The sequence below is a fragment of the Orbicella faveolata genome, unplaced genomic scaffold (assembly GCF_042242905.1).
Source record: "Orbicella faveolata isolate gen_17 unplaced genomic scaffold, um_ofav_v1 contig_4, whole genome shotgun sequence".
Classification (NCBI taxonomy): domain Eukaryota; kingdom Metazoa; phylum Cnidaria; class Anthozoa; order Scleractinia; family Merulinidae; genus Orbicella; species Orbicella faveolata.
The window spans coordinates 1,090,056-1,110,354 of NW_028301569.1; the positions used below are offsets into that span (position 1 = coordinate 1,090,056).

A 20,299-nucleotide genomic window follows, 5' to 3' on the forward strand; every position below is an offset into this window, starting at 1 on the left:
AGTGGACAATAATAATTGCGGAGCTCCGGCAGCCCAAAGGGCCACCAAGTGGAGCCCCATACTCATCTAAGAAAGAAAAGGAAACCCATGAGTTGATTTTCTCATGGTTATCGTGGCTAGAGGTATTGCTTGTGGGCATGTACGCACAATGGCGACGGTGATGACGGCAAACGACGGCAACGATGGAGTTGCGCAACATGGCAGCGATACTCCAAATAATAGTTTGACGGACACACAGCCTTGGTTTACCATGTACCTCTTTGATACTGGACAGCCATGTTATAATCATTGACACCTGTCAAAACAAGGTATCCACTGACCAGTATCACGTGACCATATCATGAGCTCAAGTTTACAGCTCATTAAGGTCACGTTTTTTTGAAGTTGACCACTGAGCATGTGCTGGTTTTCAATTGGATCGCGGGCTCATGTTAGGTTAACTTGTTGAAAACAGGGCAGGATTGTTCGGAAGCCAGTTAACGCTAACCCAGGATTAAAAGTTAACCGAATTATAACTTTTTCTTCCATACAAATGTTTTTTGCTGCTGTTTTGTGTATATGGTGATTATTAAAACTCAAAACAGAAGGCCAACCAATATACAGAAAACCTCACCGCAAAGTTACAAAACTCAAATTAAAATTCTACCTTTTCCTGGGTTAGCTTAATCGGGCTCTGAACAACCCAGCCCAGGAGCTATGCTTTCAGGCTGGACTAAATCTATATACTAAGATGAGCAGCAAGTATTAGGCTGAAATGGCAAATCACACTTTAAAGGGATTGCTGAAGAAGAATGAAGACCCATTCTTTGTCCTTCTCAATAATATTACAGGTCCACTTCTTTGCAAATGGTCTGTCACCAGGTGAGCTGCTTATAAAGTGGACATAAAAGAAAGAAGAGCTCAATCTATAGATCCAACCAACTATCAAACTTCAACCACCAGCATCAAATGCATGAACTTCCAACACTGAACCCTTGGCTAGTAAAGTCATACTTGAGCCAGGCCAGGGTTCTTGTACTGTGTTATTGGGCAAAATAGTTTACTATGATAAATGGGTAGTGAGGAATTAAAGGCAATCTGACAGATTATAGCTAGTCGGTTACATGTGTTCCAAGGAACCCATCCTGGGAGAATCTGAAAAAAGACAAGACAAGTTTTCTCATTACCTTAGTTGATGACTGGAATGAAAGTGATTGAACAGATGTCTTGTGTGCCAATCTTGTATTAACAGGACTAGAACCACTACGCAGATCATAGATGTAGATTTTGCCTGTAGAAACCAAGACAAATGTCAAATGCATGAGACACAGACCAACCTATTTTTGCTAACAGCTCTACAAAATCAAATGAGCTTCTGAAAGGATTTAATTGTAAATTAAACCACATTTTGTGTCAGCTGGTCATGTAATCAGACTACCACTTTGTAGTCGTCAAGTACGCATATTTGTGGTCAATAGGTTACTACTGGATGCAAAAATCAGATTGTTAACTTAATTTTATCTCGATAAGGTACACTCACAGTATCCTATACTATTAAATTTCCCTCCTCATTAATTAAAATACAAGTTTTTAGAGGTCTAAATTGAGAGAAATAACTGTAATGAACACATATTCACCAAAAAGGTCACTGGGATTCTAAAATTGATAAAGTGATAGGCCACCCCAGTACATTACATGTAAGTTGTCTAATAATGGTGGTTTATAACCATGAAAGGAGAATGCTAACAAAAGTACAGAGTAAAAGTTATGACAAGTGTTGTGTAGACATAAACCTTTAGAGAGCATAAACTTTAAAAGTAATAGAGGCATTCTCAATATAATTTGACTTCAACTTGAAAAAACATTATGCTTATTCAAATAGTTAAAATGTCTCACACTTGTAATTAAGGTTCTCTTATCAGTTTCAATCATGGCAATGTAACCAGACAAATAGTCTGTAACTTAAATCAGAAGTTTCCGATTAATAAAATTACAATAACCTATAGAGGGTATAGGCATATATTTCCTTCAGAGGACAGTTGGAACATTATTGTAACAACTGAAAATATAGAGTGTGAGGATAACCAGTGATTGTAAGGAGAGGTTAACCTTGTTTAAGAGGCTGTCACCTGAATCACAAAATTGTCCATTGATTGTATTAACCAGTGTCTATATTAAGCAGGCTATCATAAGAGAAAAGGTCGGAGCATTTCATGCATTTGTTATTAAGCTATTCATTGAGAGCTGTAAAATAAGGTATAGTTTAGGGGTATACCTACAGTAATATTTATGTTGATTCTGACTTTCTCAAACTCTTTCATTCTCTCCTTTCAAACAATTGTTTGTCAAAGATATCACTAGTCTTTGTTAGTTGTTGTTGAATGGGAGATGCAATTTTTGGAATGCACAGATCAATAGATTTCAAATGGTATATCATACATGGGTATAGGGGTTCTACTATAATTGAATTAGAAAAAGCCCCCGCAATTTAAGGGCTGGAAGAGTTAAATTCAATGAGGAAAATTGTCTGGTAATTTCAAACAAACATCAGATCAGGGAAACAAATTATGTTTTCTATGGATGCCTCAATACTTGATCCATGATATTACATTTATTAAAGAAGCAGAAAGTGAAACATTACAGTCTAGTATGTCTTTGTCTTTTGTGTCAAGTTCTTTTTCAAGCTAGTTTCTACATAAATTCACTTGCACCTCAAAAGGTGAAACTGAAGTTAGCACTCTCACCATAGTCATATCACATATAGGGAAGCAGACAGATGAAACATTAACCACTGAGCAGCAGAAGATCCAAGAGTATGAAGACTGGGCACTTCATGCTCTTCACCATCACAACAAGCATGAGGGAGAGCAAGACTCTCTGCAAGTTTTTGTTATAAGCATAGAGACCTCCAGAGTCAAGTATTATGCTGAGCTCTGCAAGTGGATATATCTGTCACCTTGACCTTGGTTACCAATTATTTAGCCACGCTTTATCAATGGCAATTTATACTAATTTCTATTGTCTTGGGTGGTATTTAGCAAAGCATTTTTCTTCCATGCTATGCAATTATTACTACATGTAGATATAGCACATTTTTCTCTGTACAGAGAATAGACTGATGCCGTGTTTTCAAGAGAGGTTTTCTACGGTTACCGCTTACAGAGGTTTCATAACTTAACCACAGTTATTAGAGAAGCTGTTTACACAGAAGTAGTTAACTAAAGTAGGCAGCATGCAACAGATGGTTTGAGGTATTCTCGGAAAGCAAGTGTTGCAATGCTGGTTGCACAGACACTATTTGGAAACTTGGAATAAAATTTCTGACTTTACTAACAGAATACCCCAATGCTGAACAAAAGTCGCTGTCAATTTGCAGGCCATAATGTTGAGCCAGACTCTCCTACATTACAAAGCTTTGTAGATGAATAGTGGATAGCAAATTTGGATATTTCGCAGGGCCTTTGTCCACAAAAACAACTGAAACGACATCTGCCACAGAACCTGGGCTGCATAGATGCTTAGCAGCTACAGTACTTCTTCTTAATCCAGGCCTCGATTATGATTTTTTTTTTTCTCTCTTTATGACCAACGGGTTTTCTTCATGCACCCACATGTACCCTGCTGCCGAGCTACTGAGGTTCTAACAGAAAGGAAATGCTTACGGCAGTTAACAATGAAAGGGAAACAGCAGTCCGGGATTTCTTTGCCTTAACGTGTTAATTTTACCTAAAGCAAGCGAGCAGAAAAAAAATTGCATTAGTTTTGACTTGTGTAAATTTTGACATTTGATCATGACCTTATCAACTGGTTTGATTTAAGTCATTTCTCATATTTTGAATTTTTCATCAAACATATAATTTTGCACACACAAGGCTCCTTCTTCAGATATTGGACACAAATGAGACACATTGTTCAACCATTATTTGTGAGTCAATGTATTTTCATGCAAGCCCTAGTCTCTTTTGCAGCCTTTTTTTCACTCATTATGTAACACTTCTCTCCATAAAACAAACGTTCTTTCACTGGGTACGTTGTTAGTATGCCCCTATTACCTCCTCTCTCTCTCTCTCTCTCTCTCTCTCTCTCTCTCTCTCTCTCTCTCTCTCTCTCTCTCTTAATTTCAAATACTTTAAGAGCACAAATACCAAACCAAATTAACTACCTACCAAATATGAAGGAGAGTGAGTGACACAACTCACATTCTCATATCTGGTCTGAAACCATGGTTACACCAGACAAAAACAAAGTTACTTTTTTCCCTTCTACAAGGTATTCATATCATGCTTTTGATGCACCAGAAAGTCTTTGAGGCAGAAAAAAAGAGGATTAGCAATGGCTTGCAATTAAAAGAGAATTCCACAGAAAACTAAGTGTTGCTGGGGATCACATCTCCCATTATGAGTCTAAATAATTGCTATGTGAGTTGCTGTCTGTCATATAAAGCCCCAGCTAAAAAGATGGAACATTTTTTCAACACCATGTTGGGTGAACGTGTCATTTCAACATGCTTATCACAGGGCTAAAACTTAACTCTGTTGCCTGGTGGCCAGGTTTCAAATATAAGGGGGATCAAGAAATCAGGGGTAAACTATGTGTGAGATTGAATGGAGGGAAAAAGCTTTTTGTTTCGAAGAATTGGGAGTTTTGCAAAATCCGGATCCAAGTTATGTGAATTTTTTTCAAACTGTTTTCAAAGCCTTATTTACCCTTTGGTGGACAGAATCTGATATAGACACAGGTAGGTATAATATCTGAATTTTTTCAACAAAATAATGGAACAAACAGAACAAAACATGGCATTTTCTTGAAACTCCCTTTGGTGTAACTTTGATTCAAGTTTCGGTCCAAGTTTTTTTATCACTATTTAATTTGGCTTCCTGAACATTTTCCTTATTCCTCAGTGTTTTTGGTTGGCAACAGCTCACGACCAGAAAGAAATCTCCACATTTTGTAGTTATTTCATGTTCCAAAACCATCATAGAAGAAATGGTGTGTGCCATGAAAACAATCGGTAAAGTACTCTGTGTGAGTCTGGAGTCACATGGCAACAGAGAAAGCAAAATGGCGTCCAGAAATGGATCGGCTTACAGGGAGCAGAGGAGTCCTGTTACACCGTATTTCCAGCACAAATTGATCTGTTGTTAATTCAAATCACTGTATGTGATCACCCTGTAAACATTTGATCGTGTTATGCGTCTGTTGAAGTCCTATTCCTGTAAGTGAAGGTCTCTATGCAAGGTACAAAGTGCCGAGAGTAAAAACAGGGGACAAGGGATGAAACTGACCACCACGTGACCATGTGGACTGTAGCATACTACTGATGGAAATGGAAGTCATGTTCTGTGATCTGTACCACATGCTGAGAAAATACTAAGAACATGTACCAATTATATGAAATCAATCGCTACCAATTCAAATCAAAACAGCTGATCATCCCGTTAACCATCCAACAAGCAGAGTCTCATTTATCGCCAGAGACACCAATGTTTACTGTGAAAAGATCGCATGTTTCCCAGAGAGAAGTAGTCATCTGTGCATGTTTTGAAAAGAATTACTAGCAAAAATCAATTCTGACCTTACAGCTGATGACACATTCCCATCACTGGTATCCTCCGTCCACATTGTACAAAATCCAACTTACAGTACAATGCTCAAAATATCATTGCCTGAAAGTTGGATTTCTATTTAAGACTGGCCAGAGAATATTATTTCCACACCACTTTCTGGAAATGAGACATTTTTAGTCAAATTTGAGCACTTTATGGGCGATTCAAAATTTGACCAAAATCACTTTCATCCCTTATCTTTTTCATTACTGTTAGCTACCATGAGTGATAGCCCACAATCATGCTGTATGCAGCTTTCATCTTTTGAACAGGATTTCGCCAGATGCATAACGCAATCGGATGTATACAGTTTGATCATGTCCAGTGATTTGAATCAACCACAGATCAATTTGTGCTACAGTTGTATGGTGACTTTAAATTGGAATATTAGGTTAGATAGGACTCCTCTGCTCCCTGTGTCAGCTTGGAATTGTTTATGCATTAATCCCCTTGGAACTTTCCACTAATAAACTAAACATTCACCGAAGTTGGTGAAATTAGAGTTGGGAAAAGAAAAGAGAAAAGTGCCCTTGGACCAAGGAAAAGAAACAAACAAGCCCAAAGAAAAAAAGAAACAACACATTTCTGTGTAAGGAAGAAAACAAAACACCTTTTTGAAAGCTACAAAGACTCTTTAAGCAGTCTGCCTGAGCTGTCTGTGCTTTGATTCGTTGTCGTACTTATCAGTACATTTGCTGGCTTTACTTGTCTTACTGCGGGTTATTCTTTTGTCTTTGGCTACTTTTCCTGTCTAGTGTCTTTCTCTTCAACACGACAGCAAGATAGAAAATGTGTTGCAATGCAGTGCTTTTCCTGAGAAATCCTGATCCTGATTGTCATTGACGCTAGGAGGTCCTGTTGTTCCATTGGTTTGCGGTTTCATAAGGCAAGATAATTTCCTGGTGTGATGCGAGTTGCTTACAAACCTTTACGAGCTAAAATCTTGCATTTGATTTCAGGAGGAATACATCCACTTTGAGCAAATTTATAGAGTATGCAGATTTGATGGATTGTCATGAAATTTTGCCAGAACATTCCAGGGATAATGACAAACAAAAGGGTGTCAGGAAATTTTGATATTTAACATATTTTTCCCATGGTGTCCATTTACCCATCACATCTTGCATATTTTTAGCTACTCCAACTTTGGATGTGGATATCTAGAAACCTACTCAGAACATTGACAAAGCCTGACACACTTTTGTTGATTGATGCCTTTTGAATAAGACTGTGCAGCCATTTTACTTGTGCTGCCACATCCGATACACGATAAATTCAACAGAAGAACCCTTGGTCGTTTCACACCTTACCAGCTCCTGACACTTCCTAAAAGAAAAACTCACTGAAATGGTGTTTTTATAATAAAGTACATTTATTACCAGTAAGCTTTCTTCTGATATCCATACTTTGTTAGAGTTTTATTGAAACTGGTGCACATATGAATTTTTTTCTGACCAGCACCCACAAAGGTGGGAAGTGATCTTAAAGACATGAGCAGTAAAGGTGATGCACATGGCACTTAAAAAGACCTGTGACGTCACAAACATTATTAATGATGTGATCTATTGGTTGCTTAGACTTCAAGTAATCAACATCTAAGTGGTCATTTTTGTCAACAAACCTCTAGTTGAACCCACGGCAAGAGTTCCTCCATCAGACATAAAATCAACAGAAGTCAAAGGAGATTCTGCTGTCATAACTTTCACTGACCTTGACAAAAACAAAGAAAGAATTCAATACAATAACCTAATCATGTCATAAAATTCTTACTTGTCTGGTAACAATTAAGCCACAAACCCATACAGTGCATGTCACAGTGTACAAACACCTTATGTTTTGACACTCAGACTGTATTTTGAACTTATTTTGGAATTCCACAGAAAATAATCATTTTAATTGTCATTAGTCTGGGCAGGATTTACTGAACATGATGAGCCAATTAATTTATGAGAGAGGTGGAGTCTTTCATAAAAGTTTTTGCAATTGTGGCTTGCTACTCCAAAATTGTTATGAAACATGCATTCATCTCATTTAACTTGAAGGATGGATGAACAGACAGGTGACAGACAAAGAGATGGATGCACAAATGCAAAGACAGATGGATGAAAGAGCTCAATAAAAACTGAACATGAAGGAAAAAACATTTTCACCTACAGGTCCTATCTGCTGGCCATTGTAGCAACAAAACTCAGAGACTCAGTGGGTGGTTTGGAGTACAATCGATACAAGCCTCACATATCAATAAACATACATGTGATATACAAATGATAGCCTCTCACCACACCAGGGAAAATTCAAACCACATATATACCATATTATATACTTACCGGTAAAATACATGTACACAAGAAAAATGTGTAACAGCTCAATATTGACTACATACAAGTGATAACAGATATTAGTATCACCCAACCAGTGGACTAATGTAAATCCTGTATTTTAATTGGCTACGCTACTAGAGGACTATTAGTAATAGTCCTCAAGTAGCAAAATTGGCACAATCGAGCGTGACACTTTCTTTTGTTTTATTCCCAAATAAATATTTCTTCAACTTGCATTTGCTAACTTTATCATTGCCTTTTCTGTCCAACTAGTTGGGTAATACTAAAACAATTAGACCCTTCGCCCTTAAGGGCCACGGGTCTGTAGCCCATTCGGCTTCACCTCATATGCTATTGACTGAAAGCCCTTGTGGGCTACGGGTCTAATTGTTAAGTAGAATGATGTTCATTGAAACCTCCTGTTGTTTCTCTATTTGAAAACCTAAAATATATTGATTGCACCTTGATGTACTTGCGTCTAGTAATTCAAGTGGACAGAGCTAACTTTTTTTGTTTATGAATGGTTATGAATGAAAGTTGAAATGCCTTTTGTATCACTTGACTGCTGCAATCTTTTATCCATCCTATAATTCATGGTATGGTATGTGCAATGCAAGCTGGGATGGATATTTGTACCTACTTTTTCTGCTGAACATCATAGAACACAATTCTTTTGTCCAGCCCCACACTGCACAATAGCATGTCATTCATGGGTGAGAAACTCAGTCCAGTTGCTGGTCCTTTGTGATCAGAGGCAAATGAAGTTGAAAGCTTTTTTGTGTTAGAATCCCACAAATTGAGGGCTCCATCATCACTTACAGCACCAAGCAAACTCTTTTTGAAGTGGGAAAACTGAATGTCTCGCACAGCCTGTTATGAAAAAATATAAATTTAGAGTACAAAACTCAGCTTGCATTCTTCTATTGCAAGAAGTAATTCCATTTTTTGGTTGCTCCCTACAACTATTGATTTTTTAGAGGCACCCCATCCCACCTTTGAATGGTTGATGAATGACTTCACTACTGAGCTTGGTTGGGAGAAGTGCTTCACACATTTACCGAAGCTGACTGAATTAAGAAAAAGAACTAACTAAAAGACTTCTCCAGCTAGGAGTTGAAGCTAAGAACTTCTGGTTACTAGTCTTCCGCTCCAACCCTGGATGAGGCAACCACCATCTCTTGTGGAGTTTGAGAAAGTAATGAACAGAATACCCCCAGGAAAGTTCCCTGGTCTTGACAACATCCCATAAGGACTGATTCAGCATGGTGGCCTTCCGCTGAAGAGCCGCCTGTTCAGTCTCATCCTGAGAATGTGGGAAAGTGAACAAGTTCCAAAAGACCTCAAAGACGCCATTGTTATCATTCAACATCTTCAAGAAAGGTGATCAAAAAGCCTGAGGAAAGTATCGTGGCATTCCTCTTCTCTCAATTGCCTAGATCCTTTTGAACAGGCTGCAAGTTGTCGCAGAGGAAACCCTCCTTCAGTCCCAGTATGGCTTCTGACAAGCCCACAGCACCATCAACATGATCTTCTGTGCCAGACAAATACAAGAAATACAAGACAAAGTCCCAAGAACAGCCATGTGGATGGTCCTCTGAACACTTCGAACACTTCATAGGCCTGGTCCACACTCTGCATGAAGGCATGTCTGAACGGCATGTCTGAACGGCATGTCTGAATGGCATGTCTTAACAGGCTGCAAGTTGTCGCAGAGGAAACCCTCCCTCAGTCCCAGTATGGCTTCTGACAAGCCCGCAGCACCATCAACATGATCTTCTGTGCCAGACAAATACAAGAAATACAAGACAAAGTCCCAAGAACAGCCATGTGGATGGTCCTCTGAAGACCTTGAACACTTCATAGGCCTGGTCCACGCTCTGCATGAAGGCATGTTTGAACATGTGTTCCATAACAACAGGCTGACTGAACAGTTCCCCATTACATTGGGATTGAGGCAGGGCTGTGTCCTCATCCCTACACTCTTCTCCCTGTACCTAGCCACTATGCTCCATGATATTCCGCCTGACAACCCTGGCATCAACATCCAGTTTCGTCTAGACAGAGCCATCTTCAACACCTCAAAACTCCGATCAGCTAGACATACCTGCACCAGATCCATCACTGAGCCCCAATACACAGATGACAATGCTGCTCCCTGCCATTCTACTGATGACCTACAACAAACTGTCAACAACTTTAGCAATGCTTGTAAACAGTCATTTTGGCCTCACCATGAACGTTAAAAAGACCAAGGTGCTCACCAAAACTGCTCCAAAAACACTCTTCCAGTTTTCAACATCTCCATTGGTGAAACCCACCTCGAGCAGGTTGACCACTTCCCATACCTCAGAAGTATTCTGCATACATCTGTCATCTAACTGCACCGCCGAGAAAAATGTTGACCACCAAATCAGAGCTACACACACTGCCATTTGGCAAACTTTATAAAAGAGTCTTCAAGAGCAAAGACCTCAGCCAAACCACCAAACTCATGGTCTACCAAGCGGTTGTCATTTCCACTCTGCTCTACGGCTGTGAGGCTTGGACACTGTAGCAGAAGGACCTGAAGAAGCTCAAGCAATTCCCCCAACGAAAGTTATGCTCCATCCTCAACATCAAATGGGACGACTACATCACAAACATCTCCGTCCTGGAGCAAGCCAAAGCTGTTAGTATTGAGTCCATGATGGTGATACATCGCCTCCGCTTGTCTGGCCATGTTTGCTTGCCATGTCAACTTCTCTGCAGCAAGCTGACCACCGGCCTACGTCCAAGAGGACGCCCTCTCCTCTACTACAAAGATCAGCTCAAAGCTACTTTCAAGAAAACTGGAATTGATCCGAGGACATGGGAGACAACAGCAGCAAACCGATCTGGCTGGCAACAGTCCATTTCTACTGGGACTGCCATGTTTGAAGCAGAATGGAGGCGCAAAGCCAAAGGGAAATGTGAAGAACAAAACTCCGCCTTGCAGCCCCTTGCCCAGAGGAGACTGTACTGTTAGAAGAAATTGATGCTCGGACACAAGCCAACACCGACAATGGTCATCGCTAAGCTGCAGGAGACCTGCAGGTGTTTAGGTCTCAAACTAGTTTCACGTGACGAACATCCTGCCTACTACTAGGAGAGGAAATATGTCAAAGAGTGGCATCAATTAATGCAAACCAGAGAGAAACAAATTTTGACCTTAAATTGACCTCACCCTGGTAAATTTACTTATCATTTAAGAGCCACCACAGGGAGCCCTGTATTCAAGAAATTGTGGGGCAAATAAAAGGCATGACCAAAAAGGTAAACAAGATCATGGACAATCTCAAGGAGTTTGAAGACAAAGAAGATCTCAGGCTTAATACAACCAAGCATTAGAAGAAATCGAAGAATGATAATATGGAAACTTTGTGATAGATTTCTCCTCTACTCACAGAAAGCTCACAGAAGAGTATCTTGTAAAAACATTTCAAAACAGTCTAAACATTTTATCATTAAAAGTTACTTGAGTTTCCATGGTAATGTGGTGGTTTAGGACAAACAGCATTCTAATTGGTCTGTTTTGAACTTGTGTTTCAAAACCAGCTTTCTGATTGGTTACACATAAATGACCTTAACTTTAAGCACACTGCTAACTCAGTAATTATGTCATGAGTGAACATCAATTACAAGATGTTAATTCAAGACTTCCAGTTATGGTCCACTCTCAGTTGACAACTTTGTTGTGCAACAGGCTATATTTACAATGTTCCAACTGACCACATGAGCCTAAATGTACAACATCTACTTTTTGGTTACGATTATTTTAAGAATTATCCCCTCTAACATATTATGAAAGTGGATGTGATCCTGCCCATGTGCCCAGATCTCCTATTTTCATTGTATAGACAACGATCTGTGTCCTTGAATTCATTATAGTCTGTTTTCCTTATGCATCGGCAACTTGTGTTGCAACATTTAATATCATTGTGCTTACAACTACACTGTAGCTTCAGGAAATGGTTAGTTTTTTATTTCGTCTTTTCTTACGATCAGATGATGTAACCATGGGTTGTTTATAATTCTAGCAATCTACATATTAAGTACTACTACATGTATACCTACTTGAATGTTTCATATATAAATTGTGTTTTCATCTCATCGTGATGAATACCTGAGTTTTTGAAAGTCTGAGAGGATCAGAGGCTTGACCTGTCATGACATTATGAAGTAAAATATCTCCATTGACTGATCCTGAAGCAATAGCTGTGTCATTCCAGTTAAATGTCAAGCAAGACACAATATCCTTGTGATCCTATCACAAACAAAATACAACTCACTCAAACCATGTGCACTATCATGCAAAAAAATAAATAACTAAACAGAGGGCACAACCACTGAATGGTGATGCCTGATAAAGGTGGTAAATTTCCTTAACTCTTCTCTTTTTTGTATCACTAACAAAATTACTTGGACTTTATACAGCTGCCCAATAATGCGGCTGAACATTCTGCATTTTGGTCCAATTTGTGTTGGATTGTTTATACACAACTGTTGTGCCAAATGATCAGAAAAGATACTGGGGACCATCTGACAGTCAGCACTCAGATATGTGTTGCATATTTCAAGACAAACCAAAATAGTCTAGTCTGCAATGAATTTTCAAGGACGCCTTATGACTGCTCCAGGTGAATCCAGGAGTGCAAGGATGCTGTTTTCTCAACATGTCTATTACATGTAGATCAAAGGTATTTGTCAGGTCATTAATTTCATTCATTAAGTTATTTTGCCTTCAAACAATCCAATGAGCAGTCACATTAAAATGTGCAATTGCTTTCTCATGAACTGCACTGCATTACCATGAATGACTAATCAACTGCACAGACTTGATCAAAGCCCAAAGTTGAGGAGCAATTATGTGTTTCAAAATGGTTAACATTGATCCAGTTTGGGATCTTTCTCTTGGTCTTTTTTTGAACAGACATATTCCAAGACTTTTGGCAAGGTGGGAAACAAATAACCTATTAAAATAGCTCACCCTTAGCAGAGGCAATTCATCCAGACAAGTTTCACAGTTACGCAGTCCATAACAAATTATAAATTGCGAAATAAAATAGTGGGTAATATTAACACATGTGCAACAATGAATCAAACGTTATGTGTTAAAGGTCAAATGAAGCAAAATTTAGAATTTTTTTCATTTGAGTTCAATGGGTTCATTAAGTGTAAAATAAACATATTCTGAAGTTTCAAACAAATTGGACGAAGCATTGAGGAGATATTGGAATGTTAAAATCACTGTTTTTTATCCTTCATAACTGTAGAGCGGTCGGGATAATTGTCGGATAATTGTTGGAAATAAAACTTGTGACGTCACTGTTGGTGAGCTCAAGAAATGTGGGAAATTTGAAACTGTTTTGGTTTCAAGTTCACAGTGAACTTCAGAGAAAAACCACTCAAAATCAAAAGTTAGCACTTTCAAGTTCCTCCAGGACCCAAAACTTTAAAGCGAATGGCTTATAAAAAAGTAAAGAGAATGCTTCATGCCTCAGAAGCATTTGCGCATTTGTGTAAAACACTTTACCAAAGACAACTTTCGACAAAATGTTGTAGTAAAGAGTTTGTTGGGACCCTCTTTTAAGCTTCCTCAACTTGTAGTCAAGAAAGATGTGGCACTGATGATTTTTAACTTCACTATGGAACGTTGCAAGCCAGCAATTGGACAAAAAACAATGAAAAATTAGCGAATATTGCCCGCCAAACAGCGGGCGAACTCCTCGACCATTTCCCAAGTAAGATAAGGTTTGTATTTAGATCCTAACCCTTCCCCACGAAAGACTCACTGACACAGAAACGCAGCAATGTTGAAGACAACAATGACATCACAAAGCAGAATCTCAGTTCCATTCCTTCCATTAAAGTGCGTGGTCATTTTGGAAACGTTTTCATGAAGCAATTGACTGTCTTTGTACTTTTAACGTTTTTACTCCTTTTCACAGCTCAGAAAGAAAAATTTCTGCATAAGTTTCCTTTAACATTTTTTTAACATTTCGTTGCTATAAAATGGCTGAAGAAAAGATGTCTAAATTTTGGCTCATTTGACCTTTAAGGATGGTGCATACTAAATACAAAGGTTTTTGCACCAGATTAGGACCTTGCAGAAAAGTACATCTTTGCAAGGGCTACTGGAATCTACAAAGAAAAACTGGGGTAGCCATGCATTTATCAAGATAATTATTAGCCTTAAATCTCAACAAAAATGCTGACATCAGCATTTTTCTGAAAAAAAAAAAGGAAAGGATATTTCTTCACAGATTACCAGCTTAGAATTCGCCTTTACATATAGAAAAGCAAACATATTTATAAAGATCTTAAAACTGCATGGTAAATGGTACCGTAAAAACCATTTTTGGTATGTTTTGAATAACAAAGTCGTTGCAATGTAACGCTTTTAGCGTCTCTGACAGCCTTCCTCTGGTTCAGCTAAAATACAGTCTTAATACCTTTTACTCACCACCAGAAACTGGTCACTTATTTAATAGGCTTCCCACTTCCATTTCATAACAAAAATGTACGGGTAAACACATGTTCTTTTAAAGTTATTGACCTTTTTTGAAAACTTTTATGATACCCATTACATTTTTTCCTGTCACCTCCCTGGAAGGTAAAACATTTGCATATCTCACACTTGTTTTGCATGCGTACTATGTCATCTGCAGGTATATGTTCACAGTTGGATTTCAGTATAATTTTCAACACATAACAGATAGGTTTTCAGCTGGAAGACATTACCATTTTAATTTAGTGGTAAGTGATATGCTGCTACATGTATTCTGGTGTTCCTGGTTTAAGTACAGGTTCATGAAACTTGATTTGGTCACAGTAGGAAAATGCTGCTTTCATTTTAGTTGTGCATTTAGTAGCGTAGTTTATTGCGTCAATGTCAACCCCAGCGCACGCGTGGCGCTTAAACCGTGCCTTGCGTGATGTGCAGAACGTGTGCGCACTAACAAAAGTAGGCACCGTCCTTAAGTTATTTTCTGGTTGAAAAGCCCAACCTTGTATGTCTTCTTGATGCTCCTGGTTTTCATGTCCCAGATATTGAGAGTCTTGCTTTTTCCACCAGTTAATAAATAACGAGAGGAGGAATTGAATGAAACACAGGTATTTCCCTCCTGAAAAGTACAAAAAAATAATAAGATCAAACCTGTTACTAGCAGCTTGCATTTAACACAGGTTTGGTTTCAAAATACTGGGACTCTGGCAACTGCCCCAAGATGAAAAGTGTGGTCACATAGTAGGACAGAATAGAGGTGTACTAATGTGACTAGAAGAAAATGATGACTCTAAAGTAAATGAACAAATTATCACATGGAAAATTAGTATAGGTAATCAAATGATTCCAAGTGCAATTTGGAATAAATAAGCACAAGTAAATCTTTCAAAGACAACAGAAAATTGCACAAGCCCATAGGGCCCTCACCAGTATCAGGTGACCATATCATGGGCTCAAGTTTAGAACTCATTGAGATTGACCGCTGATCAAGTTCTGGTTTTCAATTGAATCTCAGGCTCACGCCAGGTTAGCTTGTTGTAATCAGGACCGGGTTGTTCAGAAGCCAGCATTTAAAGTTAAACAAAGTATAAATTTTTCTTGGATAAAAATGTTTTTTCACTGCTAAAGTTTTGTGTAGTCTGCGATTATTCAAACTCAGAAGGCTAAACAATATAAACAGAAAACCTCAACATTAAAAAACTTGCATCAAAATTTTTGCTTACCCTGGGTTATCTTAATTAGACTTTGAGCAAGCTGGCCCAGAAGCTTGGCATATAGGCTTGGCTAAATCTATATATAAGTAAATACATACCATAAACTTACCCCAGCAGTAATATCAATTTCATCATATACATCTCCTTTGATATAAGTGACAACCACTTTGTCATTGGCAGCACTGGCTAAACATTGATCTGATCACATTAAGGTCTCACACAGTCACAACAAAGTACAATACATAACAGTATTTCACTTACCAGTACTACATATACCAACAAAAAAATTATCTTAAAATACATGTACTTCCAATGTCAAGTAAAATAAGATAATCTCTTATTAGTTTAATGCTTTAAGTGTAAGACCTCTAAAATCACATAGACCTCAGAAAAGTCTTCAGGAAGAAAAAGAATACAGCCATGTATGTAGTCTTGTTTGACACAATCTTCCACTGATTTAAGGTGGCTGGCAACAGCTTCCAGCACTTTCCAATACTTATTTCATGGATCAATATCACCACTCTTTATCAAATGATGCTACAATGTTGGTGTCAGACAAATGCTGATGATTGGAAATTTTAGTTTCAAGTATTTATAACTTAAAATAAGCTTGGTGACCACCATTTGTCACTGTTGATTATTGTAACTAGAATGATAAAACTTTTGAAAAGTTTTTATAAAATCTTGTTCAGAGCCACCTTAAATCTTCAAAAATTTTCAATGGCTTTGAACTGCCTTATTGGATTTTGTTTACACACTGCAAAAAGCTGTGTCCTTTCATACTAATGACAACTCCACATTAAAAAATGGTGGTTACCATGCATGTTTTTGAATTACAAGCACTTGAAGCTAAAATCAAGGGTGTATGGTATGGTAGCCCATTACGTTACGAAGATGACAACAGTTTGTTCATCAATCATTGGCCATTTTTTGTGATACCAATATTGTGACTCATTTGATAAAAAATGGTAGTATTGATCTATTGAAGTATAAGTAATGGAAAGAGCTGGAAACTACTGTCAGCCTACCATCTTAACTTCATGATCCTCTGAACTCTGTTAGTTATCATTTTAATTTCAGTTATTTTAAGGTATCACTTTATTTCGGTATGCCACTCCTTTAAATATTAGTTTTAATAATACATAGCAAACAATAATAATTGAAAGGCCCAGGGGGGGGGGGGGGGGGGGAGTGTCAGGTATTTGTGGTCAAAAGTTAACTTTGTCAAAAACACTCCAAATTTTGTTTTGTTTACTAGGTGTGTTAAACAATGTGATGTAGTATTTTTCACTGAAGTTTACTTCATTTTCGACCCTTACATGTAAAAGACACTTACATGTAAAAGACAACAAAATGTTGATTTCACGTCAATGCATAAGCTTAAAAATGTTGATTTCACTTAAAGGAGAAGGTCACTCCCAAAAGCTTACTTTTTTGTCTTTGCCTATAGCAAGTAAACACTCTGCTTTTCCACTCACCAAAGTTTCAGCCTCTGAAGTGCCTGCTCTCCTGAAGAAATTCATCTCTAACAAAGTGACTTTGGAGGCCGCCATTTTAGACTGTACTTGGCAGCCAGGCCATGTTTATGTGACATCATTCTGTCCGACTCGAAATTGGTAGCAAGGAGAAAGACCTGCAACTGACTTTGCATCCTTCACAAGGTCAGCGAAATGTATTTTTCAAAGCGATTATCCACTTAACTACCTTCACAGCTACCATTTTCGGGTTTGGAGCACGTTTGGCTCAAAATAACACGACTCAAGAGCAGCCATAACCCAGAGTGGTAGTTAAAAGGCTTGCTGGAAGCCATTTCGACAAAATCACTTGGACAGAATGACATCAGAAAACACAGCCTGGCTGCTGAGTACTGTTCAAAATGACGGCAAAGATGTAAAAATTTGGGCTTCTTTGGAGACGAACTTCATAAGGAAAACCTGCACTTTAGAGGCTAAAACTTCGGCGAGTGGCTAAACTTAGTAAGAGGTTTTCATAAGGGTTGACAAAAAATATACGTTTTTTGGAGTGACCTTCTCCTTTAAAAGCAATAAAATGTTGATTTCAGGTCCACACCTAGCTCAAAAATGTAAATTTCATGTCAAAAACAGTTAAAATATTGATTTGACCTAAACATGTGACTTCAAAGAATACTGATGTTGATTTCAATTCAAAACAGCAAAAATAATGTTCATTTAACATCAACATACCACTGCAGATCATTTTTTCACCAAAGAAAACTGTGAAATGTTAATTTCACAAGAATGTGTGACCACAAAAATGCATATTCGACTTAAGGAACAGCAGAATGCTGACTTTACAAAGCTCTTGAGGCTGGTGTTCTGTCCCCTGATACCAGAAGTTCAAAACACTACAAATCATGCTGATCTGAAGTAAAATCTATGTTACAATCAATACTTGTTTGCCATTATCTGTGAGACTCCCTTTCTCAATCAAGTTAACAAATTAGTTTTGTTGTCTTCTACTAGGCCATGAAATGTCCATAGAACATGATCGCAATGCATGCTGGGAAGGGTCTCTTCACTTCACGCACGCGAAAACATGGCAGTCGATGCAAGACACAGTTAATAAGTCTAACCTTCTAAAGATGCCGCCAGGAAAAATATCTCAAAAACAAAGCAAACATCAGCAAAAAAATACAGGAGATTGTTTAACACACCTAAACAAAACCACATGCAAAATTTGAAATTTTTTTCGACAAAGTTCACTTTTGACCAAAATTACTTAACGCACTTTTTCCACCAGCCTTTCAACTGATAATAATGTATTCTTTACATTGTACTTCATATCTCTTTTATCTTTTTTTTTTCTTATAGGGTGAAGAAATAATAAATACCAAAAAAAATAAATAAATAAGCAAATAAATAAATATTTAGTAGATGGGAAAAGGCTGCTGAAGTTCATTACTGAACCTAGGCCATTAGATATAGAGTCCAACATGTAAACAGAGCTCAGTGTTGCAACCCCTGGGGTCACCAATGCTACCACATTTTTTGGTAATATTGGTGACTCCAGGGGTTGCAACAAAAACCTTGGGGCCAACTGGCCCCTAAGTTATCAAATTTAGTCGCCAGCAAAAGTCTTTCAGTGAAAAGTGTGGAAAGTTACCCCTACCGGTAACTTTCCACACTTTTCACTGAAAGACTTTTGCTGGCGACTAAATTTGATAACTTAGCAGCCTATTGGCCCCAAGGTTTTTTTCGTGAAAGTCAAGCCCTGGTAAACCACAAAGTTGCTGAGCCTTGAATGTTTAAAGCGTACTTGAACATAAGCAAAAAGATACTAACAAAGGCTGTTCTTTACTTGCACTCAGTCACAACTAGCTTTGGTCTAACAATAAGAAAAATATTCCATATCCACCACCAAAAAATTGTTCCACTTTTTATGTCTCATTGAAATTTATTAACTAATCCTTAACTAAATTAGATAATTTTATCGAGTAGCCAACGAACACATTTTCCAAATATGAAAAGGACCATGAACTTTAAAATCTTTGGACATTTTTGCTAACATTATCACTGGGTTTACTACCTATATTAAATTAAGTATTCTCTCTTGAGAACTGTACTAAGGAATGTATTGCATTGTGAAAAATATGGGGTCATTGCACTAATACTTATTATAACAAATTACATAGTCTAGCCTGGCCAAAGTCACAACTGAAGAAATTTGTGGCACCGAACCTGACAACATAAAGGCACCCAGTATGGCAAAACCCTGTTGCAGCAAAAACAACCCAAAAGATTAAAATCTATTCCAATATAAAGAACAAATATCATCACACGAATGCAAGCGAAACAAATCAACATACATGTTATTTTCTGGAAATCTTTTAATCCCATAACGACTGCACAATTATTCCTAACGATGAGCAGTGCAACGCGACAAAGTTTAATCAAAAATTTAAAATAACGAAGATTTTGGTTGTTCCCCACGACATTGTTACAACAATCCCTTGGAACTTTAAATTTGTTAAGCTTATTAATAAGCTAAAGCTTTAGCTTACACTAGCAGAACAGGGTTCCACTGTACGTTATTGCCAAGAATTGTTGTGCGGTTGTAAGGTTTTAGTTTTAGCAATGTCTAGAGGTCCAGTACTAGCCGCAATTTATGGCAAGTAGTTAAAGGATACTGTTGGGACTCCAACACAACGAACCAACAGGCTGGGAGTGTGGACTAAACGACTTCACCAGGTTTACTTCTGGAACTTCCCAAATCTTTATGTCGCCCCCTGATGATGCAAGTGTTAAGTTTCCTGTCATGCTCCTACTTTTTAACCCCACACTTTCGTCCTGGCTGAGTTGTCTTCACATGTTTTGAATTTCTTTAGCGAAAATATAAGCTTATTTACCGCAGACCTTATATCGATATTGCCGCCATTTTTTCTTGTAGATGACCCATGATCCTTCAGAAACAGTCTAGAGCCCACGGCGCCACGGTCAATTCCATGGTCAATGCTGAGACTCTGGGGTCACACGGCGGCTGCGCCGCAGTATGATCGGCAGTCAGTCGTCGCTCTCCTCGCTGTCTTACCGAAACGAGACCGGAACGACACGATAATGTCCACGATAATATTTTTTTTACCCGGATTCCGTAAGCAATCTAATGGAGAAATAAAACACAAATAGCGGTGATAAACAT

At 38.1% G+C, this 20,299-nt stretch overlaps 1 protein-coding gene across 2 annotated transcripts in view; it reads right to left on the minus strand.

Moving 5' to 3' along the window:
• LOC110053671 (protein NEDD1-like) overlaps positions 1–20,081 on the minus strand; it is a 38,985-nt gene extending 18,904 nt beyond the window's left edge. For both annotated transcript variants that reach the window (XM_089276057.1, XM_020759930.2), the window contains exons 1-7: positions 19,791–20,081; positions 15,753–15,841; positions 14,932–15,048; positions 12,048–12,188; positions 8,547–8,776; positions 7,207–7,295; positions 1,167–1,270 (exon numbers count right to left, since the gene is read on the minus strand). In XM_089276057.1, the coding sequence (XP_089132183.1) occupies positions 1,167–1,270; positions 7,207–7,295; positions 8,547–8,776; positions 12,048–12,188; positions 14,932–15,048; positions 15,753–15,841; positions 19,791–19,920 (900 nt within the window). In that variant the 5' untranslated portion in view covers positions 19,921–20,081. The remainder of the gene's footprint in view (positions 1–1,166; positions 1,271–7,206; positions 7,296–8,546; positions 8,777–12,047; positions 12,189–14,931; positions 15,049–15,752; positions 15,842–19,790) is intronic.
• Between the last annotated feature and the right edge of the window lie 218 nt (positions 20,082–20,299).